Source organism: Penicillium chrysogenum (assembly GCF_028827035.1).
Source record: "Penicillium chrysogenum strain IBT 35668 chromosome Unknown utg000004l_segment0_segment0, whole genome shotgun sequence".
NCBI lineage: Eukaryota > Fungi > Ascomycota > Eurotiomycetes > Eurotiales > Aspergillaceae > Penicillium > Penicillium chrysogenum.
In genome coordinates, this window is record NW_026622752.1 from 453,877 (window position 1) to 467,385 (window position 13,509).

The 13,509-nt window shown below is 48.3% G+C and overlaps 4 protein-coding genes across 4 annotated transcripts; 2 read left to right on the forward strand and 2 right to left on the reverse strand.

Annotated features, from left to right (window-relative positions):
• Positions 1-451: 451 nt before the first annotated feature.
• Positions 452-761, reverse strand: N7489_006083 (con-10 family general stress protein; the record flags this gene model as incomplete). Its single annotated transcript, XM_056711833.1, has 2 exons — positions 452-580; positions 636-761. 2 exons carry the CDS (start codon positions 759-761, stop codon positions 452-454), a joined length of 255 nt encoding a protein of 84 aa, XP_056565548.1.
• Positions 762-1,623: 862 nt separating this feature from the next.
• On the reverse strand, positions 1,624-2,267 carry N7489_006084 (uncharacterized protein; the record flags this gene model as incomplete). The annotated part of the gene is made up of 2 exons (XM_056711834.1): positions 1,624-1,968; positions 2,034-2,267. The coding sequence occupies 2 exons, from the start codon at positions 2,265-2,267 to the stop codon at positions 1,624-1,626; spliced, it is 579 nt and encodes a 192-aa protein (XP_056565549.1).
• A 4,845-nt stretch (positions 2,268-7,112) lies between these two features.
• Positions 7,113-10,637, forward strand: N7489_006085 (putative serine/threonine protein kinase; the record flags this gene model as incomplete). The annotated part of the gene is made up of 1 exon (XM_056711835.1): positions 7,113-10,637. One exon carries the CDS (start codon positions 7,113-7,115, stop codon positions 10,635-10,637), a length of 3,525 nt encoding a protein of 1,174 aa, XP_056565550.1.
• A 1,252-nt stretch (positions 10,638-11,889) lies between these two features.
• Positions 11,890-13,011, forward strand: N7489_006086 (uncharacterized protein; the record flags this gene model as incomplete). Its single annotated transcript, XM_056711836.1, has 1 exon — positions 11,890-13,011. The coding sequence occupies one exon, from the start codon at positions 11,890-11,892 to the stop codon at positions 13,009-13,011; it is 1,122 nt and encodes a 373-aa protein (XP_056565551.1).
• Between the last annotated feature and the right edge of the window lie 498 nt (positions 13,012-13,509).

The following is a 13,509-nucleotide window of genomic DNA, read 5'->3' on the forward strand; positions in this document are numbered from 1 at the left end:
AACCTCGTTGCCCGGCAACGGTGGGTGATTGCGTGTTTTTATGTTTTCATGCATATCATGCCATATACAGCATTATTGAAATCTGTTTTCATGATTTTCATGATTTTCTTAACTTATTACCTAGGTAGGTTATGAGGTAGATTACCTTGAAAATCTTTGGGATCTTCTGAGAGTTACGATTCCCCAAGTGGGCCTTTAGTAGAGCGGGTATCAGATGTGTTTCAGAGCATAAATGTTGACTGCCTGGGGACGTTTTTATAATTACAATATACGGAGTAGACCTATCCAAATATGGCTAAACTGCTGCTTGCGAATTTCCAAACATTTGAATTCGACTATATTGGAGAAAAATTTTAGGCAACAGAACGAGCGCTAATTCATTTGATTTATACCAAGGGTAGCTAGGCCTAGCTTGCCAGCTGCGAACCCCGTCGGCAGTAAAGTGATCACCTTATTCCTCAGGCTCTTCCTGCTGGTGGTGGATGGCTTTACCTCCCCTCCGGCCTGCTTCCTTGGCTCTTGGACTTCCTGGCTCAAATTTTCCACGTGAAGCGTGGCCGCCTTTCGACGCGATGTTTCTCTGAAAGAATTGTGAGTGACTGAGTTCTTTATACCAGAACGATGTCTGTACTAACCTGCTTCTCGCGATCCATAGAAGCGAAACCGCTGTGATGGCTAGACTGTCCGCCCTTTCGAGCAATATTCTCGACCTCTTCGTGAGGCCGGTTGTGGAAATTACCGGGGTTGGGGTTATCGACCATTGTGATATGGTTGTAATATGTACAAAGTAGTATTATGTGCTTGATAGATTGGTATGATCCTAGGCCAAGTCCACTACTTATTTATATGCAATATGCAACGCCACGGCATGCCCCTTGACAGATGCGATGGAGTCACCTTGACGTCTAACCCCTGATTGCTATATTTGCCTCCATTTGCCATGGCCTCGCGGCGATCCGTCTGGGGTAGTTTCGAGGAATATTCCAACGCCACGAGGTGCCCCTTTCACAGATGCGATAGAGTCACCCTGACGTCTATCCAGCCTATATTTGCCTCCACTGAAAGCTTTCCCATGGCCTCACAACTATGCATTTGGGGCAGTTTCCAAAAGTGTGACTAAGTCCATAAGAAGGGGAATTTCGGTGCCAAGTTCTACTGATCCCGAGTGTTTATGCAGGTTTCAACAGCATGCATTCTTCAATGGTCATTGAAGATCGAAGTAATGTAGGAAATAGGAATCCATCATCCTCTTTTCCATATTTCACAAACCAAGCATATATCATCGCACATTAGAATTGAGAATTGACGATCGAATACGAGTTCAGCAAGTCCAAAAGCAGCATGGCAGTGGCAAGGAGAACCTGAGAGAAGAGCCGATGAGGCTGGGCTGGTGCCACATATTGGTGTCTACGTCGCTTTTCCGTCACGTCGCCGTAATTGTGGGTTGCATATCCTGAAACGAATTCGTGGATCACCGCCTCAATTCAAACCAGTAAACCAGTCTCGACATATAGAGCACATATGCGATAGTACTATGGACCAATGAACAGCATTTAAGTACACAATGCCAGGAAAGAGTTCCAACAGAATATACACAGCCTGCAAGGCTCACACCAGCGAATTTTATTTGGTAGTGGGATTAGGCATCCCCGTAGTATCAGGCCATTTACGGAAGAGATCGGCGAGATGATCGATGGGCGCCGTTAGAAGCCCGACAGCTGTCTCATACGGAGGCTTGTCTGGTGCGCTGGGGTGAGAACGTGAAGGGACGAACATCTTCGTTCGGCCAAAGGTCTTCGAACAGTCCTCGCTATCCTCTTGAGTCAAGGCCGCCTCCAGTCTAGGCAGATCGTCACTCTCCTCCTCTTTAATATGCTCGGCAAGGTGCTCCATCAGCTCCCTGATAGTAGGAACGAACTGCGTATCTGAAGGCGTCATGCTTTGGAAGGCCTTCAGTTGCTTTTTAACCTAAACCCGTCATATCACGTCAGCACTGTGATAGGTCCTTAGGTAAAATGAAGAGCACAACTTACTTGCATATGTTGATCACGGTCCTTATTGGCCATTTGCACACCATCGGATAGTGTCTTCTCAAAGAGAGGATACAGAACAAGCTCTTCTCCGATGGAATGTCGAGCTAGTTCCCAGGTAAACATATTCTGGAAGCGGGTCTGTTCGTCCGGGTCCTTGGAGGTAATAATCTTGCCATAATATGACTCAATCTCCCGGTGGTCCTTTTTGATCGTGTCGATGATGCGGGGTGTCATGGCGATAGGCGAGGTTGCAACTCCACGTCTCTGAGCAAGATGTGACACGAGTTGACTGAAAGAAGGGGCTCTTGACGAATGAAGGGCAAAGATCATTATGGCCTCAAAAGGGGAGATTCATAACAGCAACCTCAGCAGGCTGGAGCGTGGCCTCCTTATACCAGGCGTAATTATAAGATTAATAATGTAGTGCAATTTATTGGTGTATCTGCGCGCTTGATCACTCTGACGTGAATCAAATGCACATATAGCAATGGAAGGTATGATGTTTGCTGTAATCATGGTAGCATTAGATGGTAGATACATCTTACGTCTAACGGGTGTAATGCGTGTGTCACATCTCTGGAATGCTAGGGTTTTTCGCAGGTTGTGTCTTGAAGCCACAAACACGTAAGGTCAGCTTCTGCGGATAGCTGACCTACCCGTCATATTTGAATCATTAATGAACTCTCCATAGCGCCTATGTGCAGAATGCTAATAGGCGTCGATGTTTCAGATATAGAGTCGAGTTCTCCGACATCTGCGCCGTGGTTATACATCAATCAGGACCGTGTTTTGCGGTCGTGCACGACCGTTGACGATGTCGTGATACATTTTCGTACCCACTCACATCCATTGGTATGATAGCTCAGCTCTACTTGAGCTGGATTTCGCCGATCTGAACAAGTTAGCATTCGGCTACCAATGCCTTGTCATAGGCAGCAGCTTGTAAGTCCAGAACATGACATTGATAGGTGCTTCGTTTGGCAAATATGTCATGTCGTGGTCCTGCACCCACTATACATAATAAGAGCAAGTACACTTGTGCATGCATTCCGACTCTTCTGTCATTAGGTTATTTTTGCATAAAAGCTCTCTAGTCTTTCCTATTGCGAACCCTTTATAGGAGTAATAGTCTGTAAGAGCTGAAAGGTGAAGGCGAATGTAGGTGCTCCTATGCTATAGTCTCTCATAAATTTCCCAGCCTTTATGACACAGTTCAAATAGAATGTATACATCTGGCAATGCCCATACAGGTGAATTTTACTACGTATAGTAAGTTTACCACTCTCGGGATGGATTCTTTCAACCTATCAGGCAGGGGGCGAGGTAACACTGGAAGCAGTTTTGACTGGTCTAGGTACTCACTTAGCATGCCCTGAGCGTTCACTGAGTACATATGTACATATAGGTAGGTCACGGGCATCATCTGACTGTTTATTAAGCAAAGCATGCCCACCGTGGACGAATAGTAAAAGGAGCAAAGTATGGGACCTCGACACTTCAACACGGCACCATAGCCCTATGGGTTCCCCGGTTCAGAACCAAATTTGGCAGGGTAACCGATCATCCTTGAGATTCTTTGTGAAGCCAGTCCGCAGATATAAAAAATAAGCTGTCTCGCTAGTTTTGTTAGGAGAACTTGAATTCTACAGGACACGTGAGCACAGAGTAGATATATATCTGACTATAAACGGGAAATCTATTCTAAGCATAGGCTATGTTCGGCGGTACATATGGAGCTGGCAGTGTAAGCACAGCATATAGCTATACCGCTTATTGAAGGCACGCAAAAGAGAAGGTTCGAACAGACTACCCAGCTCAGCGGCTACCATCGTCAGCCACCGGCTTGCGGGGGTGCCGAGTCCCAGGAGTACGAGAAGCGAAGGCAAAAGCAAACATAAGTGGGGAAGTTAGTCGACTTCAGCCAGTCGATCTTTGCGTAGATGTGATCGTTGGATAGGTGGTTTAGCCTTGTTTGGCAAGGATAGGCAATATCCGACACTTTGTGGGCGTGCACTTTGCCTTTATATGGACTGTAAAGACTAAAGAGAGTCGCGACTTGTGGATTAGTATACTATCACATATGCGGTATCAACAGGGCTATTCCAGTTTATGATTATTAAGGACCAAGCACCCGTGGACCTCATAATGATGATTACCTAGGTACTTCATAATCAAAACAATTACGAGGTATAGAATTAGAACAATAATCTAAGTCAAACCATAATACTCCGTGCCTGTGCATAACCATACACAATAGCGCCTAGTCCACGGGTGTCGAATTTCCCGTGTTCAGCACAGCCAAATTGCAAATCTGACTCGACGTTAACACAGAGTAATAAGGAACTAGGACGTGCCTACGCCCGGCCAACCGGGAATCAATCAAAGACAGAGAGAGAAAGGACCCCCTTACCCATTTTGTTACACAGCAGGATCAGCAGCAGTAATTTCCCTCAATAAGTATCAGCGAGGAACCCGAAGTGGATTAGGGATATAGAATTGGGAATAGTAATGAGATTGCGCCTCGCGGTGAGCAGCGGCCATGCTTGTCTTCGTGTGCTTTGATCGCTTTTGCGGCGGTACAGGTGGCGCTCGGGGACTGTAGGTACTGAAGGTACATGCGTCTTGGAGAAAATTAAATAATGGTTTGAACCTGGATATGGAATCAAATGAGATAAAGACAGTATATGCAGAATAAGATTATTATTTTTATTGGAAAGGTCAAGGAGTAGCCAACCCGAACAATTGCCTATGATGATCCTGTCTCTGGGTCTTTTATAGGGTTAGCTTGGTTTGGAGTCGCATGCATCAGCGCCGGAAATGGCTGCAGAGCGTGTTGTCTCGGATGTTCAGGCCGAACTTCCACTGTGCGGGGGGCAAATTGTACAACACTTGTATGAGTGATTGGTGTTCTGGCACGCTCTCCTATACTATAAGATGACTATTAATGCTTAGGATGCGGCATATAACCATTGATCCGCTATCTCCCCACTCATCCAATGCAGTCACCTACTTCCTGAGGTGAGGATGTGTTTCATCAATATGTACCTCCTAATGAACAGGCTAGTGCATTAGTAAGGTCTGTGGTGGGCTATGAAGTATACTCATGAAACCCCCCGCGACCATCCTTGTCTAGTCTGCTTGGCCCCTTTCCCGCGAGTCGATCGAGTAACCCCCGCACCGTGTGTTGTGGGGATTGCCTGAGAGAAATAGCGTCTTGTCTCTGGATATCTGATTCTCTAAGCCGACAGTTGTAATTGAATATTATAACCTTCCAAGATTGAATTGCAGCCAATGTAAGCCGGCAAATTACCGACCATACTTAAGATTTACACGCCACAAGAAATCATGGCTTTCTGTGCCAATCACGGTATTAGCCAAGAGGATATCCCTTACTACCTATATGCCTGTACCGTAGTATAAAAAACGAGAAGGCTAATTAGAGGCCAGACCCCTATATGACGTCGAGTATACGGAGCGCACGGACACTTTTACGCACAGACGGGTTTTAGGATTTCCTCCCCTAAAGAGCTTCATGCAGGACGCCTCCCGAATGTAATCCGTATTATATTATGATAGAATATTACAGTATATCAATCATATACATCTATAAGCATATATATATATATATATATATATATGGACAGCATTGGATACAAGTTAGAGTGCAGTATACCAAGCTGAAAAGAATGGAAGGTCCATCCATGGACACACACTTTTGCCTTTTCTTTGCTGGGACGAACTACAGGAAAAACAGGAAATGGCATCCTTGAGTGACACCCATACTATTGAGCATAGTAATACAGTTTCCGGTATTAGGGCCCAGCAGTTCGGGCAGAAGTGATGAGCGGACTTGATACGATTGGAGGCAAAATGATATATGGCCAGGGCCGGAGTAACCTACATATAATATAAGTATCAGCTATATAGAGAAGGTCTTCGGAAAACTTTTAAATAAATCATCATACGTTGGGCAACCATGGTCGGCCATTTGCTTACTTGGCAATTTCACGATGGCTTTCTAGTCTAGTCTAGTCTATTGCAATCTGCAATCTGTTAGGATCCATGGGAATTGCCAATTCTCCCTATTAAGGCTGTCCACGGATAAGTCCTCGACGTAAAGACGCAAGGTGGCAAATCCGCCACGAAAAGAACATCACATAGAACTACATATGTAGTGTATATGTAGATGCACATGTGTATAATCTTTTAAAATGATCAATACTCTGTATAGGAATATAAAGATCTTAGATTAATCTGCAAACAGTTCGGAATTTCAGAGCTGACAGCCCCACTAGGTATGTGTAAAACGAATTTGATATACAACATTGTATTCAATTTCCCCAATCAATTAACAGTTATGATCCATTTTTTATTTTATTTTAATTAACATATTTCTACTCCGTACACCATTCTTGACCATCGTGGTAAATTTATTTTGGCTCTTGGCGTCCCGATCATCGCTTTACCCTATTACCCACCCAACCTCCCCTTCGACTCTTCAACTCTCCCCTCTTGTCTCGGTCTCTCTACACATTTTTTTTCTCTTTCTTTTTTTTTTTCCTCTAATTCTTACAGCCGCTTAGCTGTTTTGCCTTTCCTTTTCACATTACTCTCGGGTCTCTCATTCTGATTGATTCCGATCTCGCTCCCCCACTTCAATCCCCGAGAACTGGCCATCCGAATGAGCCTAAACCTGAATTATTTATAGCATCTGCTACAACGGCACTCCTTTTTTTTTGACTCGAGTCCCCACGTGTGGATGTGGGATCATTCAAATCCTCGTGCAGTAGCAGGTCTACCTCGTGTCCTCCCCCTAAGGCGACAACCCGCTGTCCGGTACACGGTTTCCGTTGCATCGTTGTCGCCATCCCTTTTGACCTCACGAAAGTAATGCCGACCTGTTCGTGCGTGCCAACAGAGCTTCTTGCCAGCTCAACTTGAACCAATTATTACGAGGGGAACCCCCCAAAAAAAGTCGAATTGGAGGATGTTCAACTAGGATGCTCAACTGCACTCTCGGCACAGCTGCCTCGGCCTTCTCCCTTTGAAATAATATCACGAAAGAAGGAAGAGGGGAATATGACGGAAATTCGGTCCTCGCAAGCTGGTCTGGAGGATCCGGATCAGTTAGCTCGGAATCGACATGCCTCAAAAAATCACAAGCGGAACCTCAGCCGGTCAGACGAGTCATCGCAAGTACCATCTGCGTCGAACGACCATCCCGAGTCTCACCCCCCGTCCAAATCATCCGCGGAACAACCGTCCATTATTACCGATGTGTCAGAAGCCACAGCGACCTTCCGCCAGGCTTTCCCAGGCCTTTACGGTGCCCGAACCCCGTCGAATCGCTCCTCATCGAGTTCCCTACAAGCCCTCAACGAAGGTATCGTGGTCGATGTCCGATCGGAAAATGGAAGCATTGGGAGGACCACTCGACGAGCCTCGAGACACTCGGATCATCAATTACCAGTTTACCCCGATCAATCCTATGCCTCCCTCCAGTCTCAGGTGCATCCCACCTGGCATCCACCTTACCTCGCAGAACCAGACCCGCTACCCAGACACTCTTATGCCCGTGGTATCCGTACCGCGGGTAACACTCCGGTGTCGAGCCCAGGTCTCTTCTCCATGAGACACTCTCGTATGGGAACGCCATCCGGGTCGGACGATGACGTCTCGACGGGAAGCTCACTGCTCCATCCATCACATCTTCAACCGCCGAAGGAGACACACACCGCCGAAGTTGATCGGGACATGGTTACGGGAAACAAAACCATCAATCAATATGAGATCCTCGAAGAGCTTGGACGTGGTGAACATGGCAAAGTGAAACTAGGTCAGCATGTTGTAACTAAGCAGAAGGTCGCCATCAAGATTGTCCAGCGGTACTCCACTCGCCGTCGGTTAGGCAAGTTAGGCAACCCAGAAGACAAAGTGAAGAAGGAGGTGGCTATTCTGAAGAAGGCACGGCATCCAAACGTGGTCAGCCTGCTCGAAGTCATCGACGATCCGAATCGACAAAAGGTGTACATTGTGCTGGAGTATGTTGAAAATGGCGAGATTGTCTGGCGCAAGAAGGGCCTACGAGAAATTGTTCACGTCGACAAGCTACGCCTTGAGCGGGAAAAGAATGGAATCCCAGACACTCCTGCGTTCCTGGAAGAGAGCCACCAATTCATTCGAACTGCTCAGCATCTGCGACGTCAACGGGAAAGGGCTCGTGAGCGGATTGAAGCACAAGCTGCTGACGCCCAGCAAGGGCCAATCCCCGCCTGGAGTTTGGAGCATGGTGCGGAATCTTCAGATGAGGAGGATGACGAGTCTGGTCTTCCCATCAGGAGATCGTCTAGCCGGTCTATTGCAGTAACAGATGACTCAAGTCCATCCTTCACCCAGGACCCGTCTCTAAGCGCCGTCGAGGGCAGCATGTACGGCGCCTATTCAGATTACCCCTTCGAACGTCGCTCCAGCACAGCCTCTAGTAGCTTTGGTTACGCCCCCTCTGAACCCGAGTGGTCTGCGGAGGGCGACGACATGGCATTCGTTCCTTGTTTGACTATCGTTGAAGCCCGCAGCGCATTCCGGGACTCGGTACTTGGCCTAGAATACCTCCACTACCAGGGTATAATCCACCGGGACATCAAGCCAGCCAATTTACTCGTCACCAGCACCCATCGGGTGAAGATCTCTGATTTCGGTGTTTCCTACCTGGGACGCCCAATGCGGGACGAGGAAGAAGAGCAGGTGGGCGAGACCGATGCGACGGAATTGGACGATGCCCGTGAATTGTCCAAGACTGTCGGTACCCCGGCTTTCTATGCTCCCGAATTATGTTATACAGGCGATGACTTTGTGGAGACCATTGGGTCGATCCCCAAAATCACTGGCGCGGTCGACGTTTGGTCGCTCGGTGTCACATTGTACGGAATGATTTTTGGTCGCCTACCGTTTGTTTCGGATGATGGGTACAGCATGTTCCAGACCATCGTTAAGAAGGAAGTCTTTATTCCACGGAAGCGCCTTGTGCCCGTGATGGATGAGGCGTCTGACTCAAATCAGTGGAACCTGAGAAATGACGATGAGCTCGTCTATGAGGATATCGACGATGAGCTGTACGATCTGCTCAGGCGCCTGTTGACCAAAGACCCGATCAAAAGAATCACCTTGAAAGAGATCAAACACCACCCTTGGACACTCCATGGTCTTCCCAACCCTCGAGTTTGGATTGAGGAGACCGACCCTGGCTACCAAAGTAAGGGTAAGCGAATTGAGGTCTCGAATGAAGAAGTTACAAGCGCTGTCAGCAAAGTCCCCTTCATTCAACGCGTTCGGTCCAATGTCGCCAAATGGTTCGGCAGTCGATCGAAGGACAAGGAATTCCGCAAGCGCACATCGAGCACAACACCGTCGACCGAGACCCTATCCTCTGCCTCAAGTAACAACACATTCGGGAAAACCTCCCGCGACAGCCGTCGGTCCAGTCTGCGAGGGGACGAGGAATTTCTCCGGCCGCTCAAAATTGGCAGTCAAGGACACCCACTAGCCCAGAGCGTTACTGCAAGCCCGGTGGACGAAGGCGATTGGGCGTCTTATTTTGATGCCGTGCAGCCAGCAGCAGCAAAGCTTGCTGCTGCGAACAAGGTCGCCACTCCACCTCCTGCCGTGACACCCCGGCCTGGTCCTCCTCGTCGCGCAAAGTCCTCAATGTCTACAGCAGAGTCTTCAAAGACGGTCAAGCCCTCTGGTTCCGATGCCCCATCGACTGGTCGGCCGTTTTCCATCATCGAAGCGCTAGGACCAACCAACTTCGGTAGTCTTTTCAGTGGAGCTAGTCGACGGGCATCACGAGGCAGTCGAAGTCGGCGCACTTCTCCGTCTGGCGAGTCAGGATCTATGCATGCGGATGGAGAACGTTGTTCTGCTGAGCCTAGTGTCGCTGTTAGCAATGCATCTGCCCATGGTCAAGTGCGCACCCCTGGCCTGTGGCATGAAGAGGAACATCCTGCTGCCGAGCAATTGGTCCCTAGTCATGTCAGCCGGCGCAAGCGATCTTCGCAACTCGAAGATGCATCACCTGCAGAATCTCTCAACCTCACAAGGGATGCACTCCTGCGCCGCAGACGGAGCGACATCGATGCGAATGAAGGCGGTACTCTAAGAGTTGACTACGCGATGTACTCTACTGAATCGCTCCTTTTGCCGCCGATCAACCCACCTGCCAACCAGGGATGTCCCGACAACACCAACAATGGGTTAGCCACTTCCACCTCGGCCACTATCTCTTCCTCTTCTGCCGACGACTTCACCAGCGGCATGTCCCAGAGTGCCTCGCACCCCAGCATTCCGTCCGTTATCTCAAATGCATCGTCTCTTTCCGGTGATGGTTACTCGGCCAAGGGCAATAACTTGGACGAAGTACCCTCAATGCTCCGGACCGGAGAGACACTCAAACCCCTTCGTCCGACCTCGCTTCGGTCGTCCGAAGAGGACGAGTCGAGGTACTACTGCGATGACGAGGACGAGGATGAGTCGGAAGATGAAGGCCTTGTGATCGGGAAACGCAAGCCGCCTCCCAAGGCTGCTGCATCGGATATTCCGTCGTAGCTATCGAACTGAAATGTGGCCGGTCCCGATCAGTCCAGTGTCCAATCCACCTCTCCACATTTGATCCGCCCCGCCTACCACCTTTACAACACCCACATTATCTACCGCCCCTTCCTCCCTCCCTCGACGCTTCCTAACTACACCTAGTGGAGTTGTTGTATATCACCAAACTTCGTTGTGATTCTCTTTCTATCCCGGTTCCCGGCAGGCTGATATCTGGAAATTGTTCCTAGAAATTGTTCCATACATTCTACATGGTCTGTACATATACTCGAACTCGCATGGACATCCATTGGTGCCCCGGTGCGAAAAATTCCTCGTTGCCCTCCGAGCGGCTCCGTCTGCATATCTGTTCTGTTCTGTTCCATTGAGTCCAGTGTCTGTGACTATGAATATGTAGGGCAGAGAATCCCGCAGTGCATCTCAGGGGTGTCTTTTTCCTTTTCTCCTTTTGTTCTTCTTTTCTTGGTATTATGCATGGATGAGGGGCCAGATTGCTTTTATTTCTTTTTAACTGTATGTAATGTTGACTTTGTCAAAACCGCGCGGGTTGGGTTTTGGGGCCATATTTTGGATCCCCTTGGTCCTCGAGGGACAGTGTGTCTCTTGGGGAATTTGAGCAATTGCGACATGACTGATATGTGATGCTGGGAGACGAGATGTCCTGCGTGTGATGAAGAAATGAAATATTTGGGGGTTTGGGACTTTGAATCATCTCTCCCCCTGAAATGAAATGAACCTGTTTCCCGTATATTGTATATTGTATATCGTGTATTGTAGAAGATATCCTTGTCTACGGAGTAAAATGGATGCCATCGTCATCCACGGGATGGCTTCAATCCGTCGGAGTTCCACATCGGATTATATTGTCTCACTTTGCAATCTCAGCAATGTACTTCCACCAATGATATTATCACAGGATTGAAGATTGTCCCTTAGCGTCTGGGTCTTCAGGGTTCAAGTATGCATAGAGATCATCACTTCTCCTGTCTCAGCTCCTGTTTCACAACGGAGCTAACCCAATGAAAGCTTCAAGGATTCAGTCCGGACAATTTTCTCCTTCTAGCCTTGTATAAAGACATAATGGGGGAATTTTCGGAGAAATTTTGAAATCCGCTATACATTAGAAAGATGCCAGGTGCGTAGGAGAGTAGTTTGAATAACGCCCAGTCTCTACAATTCTTTTTCCCTCTACTTTGTAGAGCTATCGATCTGAATTATTTCATTCGACTCTAACAAGTGGTTGCCCACCATGCTTCCCCACCTCCTTCTAGCTGCCGCACAGCTCTTCGCCTCATCATCCGCCGCGTTAACCTACAATGGCGCCGATATCTCTTCCCTCTTAGTCGAGGAAGGTAAAGGCGTTTCTTACAAAAATCTCGCTGGCACACCAGAAAAGCTGGAAACTATCCTCTCGGCCAGCGGTGTCAACTCTGTTCGCCAGCGTATCTGGGTGAATCCCAGTGATGGATCATACGACCTGGACTATAACGTTAAGCTCGCGAAGAGGGTACAGGCGCAGGGCATGAGCACCTATCTTGACTTACATTACAGTGATACGTGGGCGGACCCGAAATCACAGGTATTAAATAACATTCCCCGACGAGATCGACTGTTCCATCTAGTGACTGACCTACTTCTTCAGACCACTCCCTCGGGCTGGTCCACGACCGACATTGGGATCCTAGCCGGGCAAGTGTATGACTACACACTAGACGTATGCAACACGTTCGCGGCCAACAAGATCGATGTAGACATCGTCTCCATCGGCAACGAAATCCGCAACGGCCTGCTATGGCCTCTGGGTGGAACAAGCAGCTACAACAACATTGCACGGCTTCTGCACTCCGCCGCATGGGGCGTGAAAGACTCCAAGCTGGCAACCACTCCCAAGATCATGATCCACCTCGACAACGGCTGGGATTCGGGCGCACAGTCGTACTTCTACGATCAAGTTCTGGCATCTGGGTCTGGGCTCGTTTCGACGGACTTCGACTACATTGGTGTCTCTTACTACCCCTTCTATAGCGCGGATGCCACACTCGCTGCACTGAAGACGAGTCTTACGAATCTACACTCTAAGTACAAGAAGGAGACGCTGGTTGTCGAGACGAACTGGCCGTTTAGTTGTCCCAATCCCGAGTATGCATTCCCGACCGATCTCAAGGATATTCCATTCTCGGTTGAAGGGCAGCAGACTTTCCTTCAGAGGCTTGCTAAGGCTGTGGAGGAAGTTGGTGGGTTGGGTATTTACTACTGGGAGCCTGCTTGGGTTGATAACGCAGGACTTGGAAGCAGTTGCGATGATAACTTGTTCTTTGCGTGGTCGAATGATCAGGCTAGGGCTAGTCTAGATACATTGGGTGGTCTGTGAGAGTTTCGTGTCGCTATATCTCACCTAAGTGATGAAGTATACAGGGTTTGGCCCTGTCACCTGATTTGACACTTGGCTCGTATCAGATATGGGCTATGCATGGTCTGTAAGGAGGTGAAGTTAGGCAACAATCAGGAAACATGGAATTCGAACAAGGACTATAGACAAGGCAGACTGTTGAAATGTGCCTTGCCCAATATCTTATATCCCTTATACCCAAATAGGACTAGCACCCATGGGCCTCAGCTGGGTGGCTGTGCAAAAGCTAAGGCCAAGTCCTCTTTAGCGTTCACCCCTCCACTTTGGGGCCACTTTGGGAGAGGAAGTGCTTCACGGCCTGACATGTATAACGTTTAACAGGCAGCGCTTTTTTTTTCCAATTGAACCTCTGAGAATGCATACATATATGTATAAAAATAGTCTTGAGTTCGCCTATCGGTTATCAGGGTGGACACTGATAATGCCAATGTGGGGAGAGGACCCATTTGGGGTTCTTTA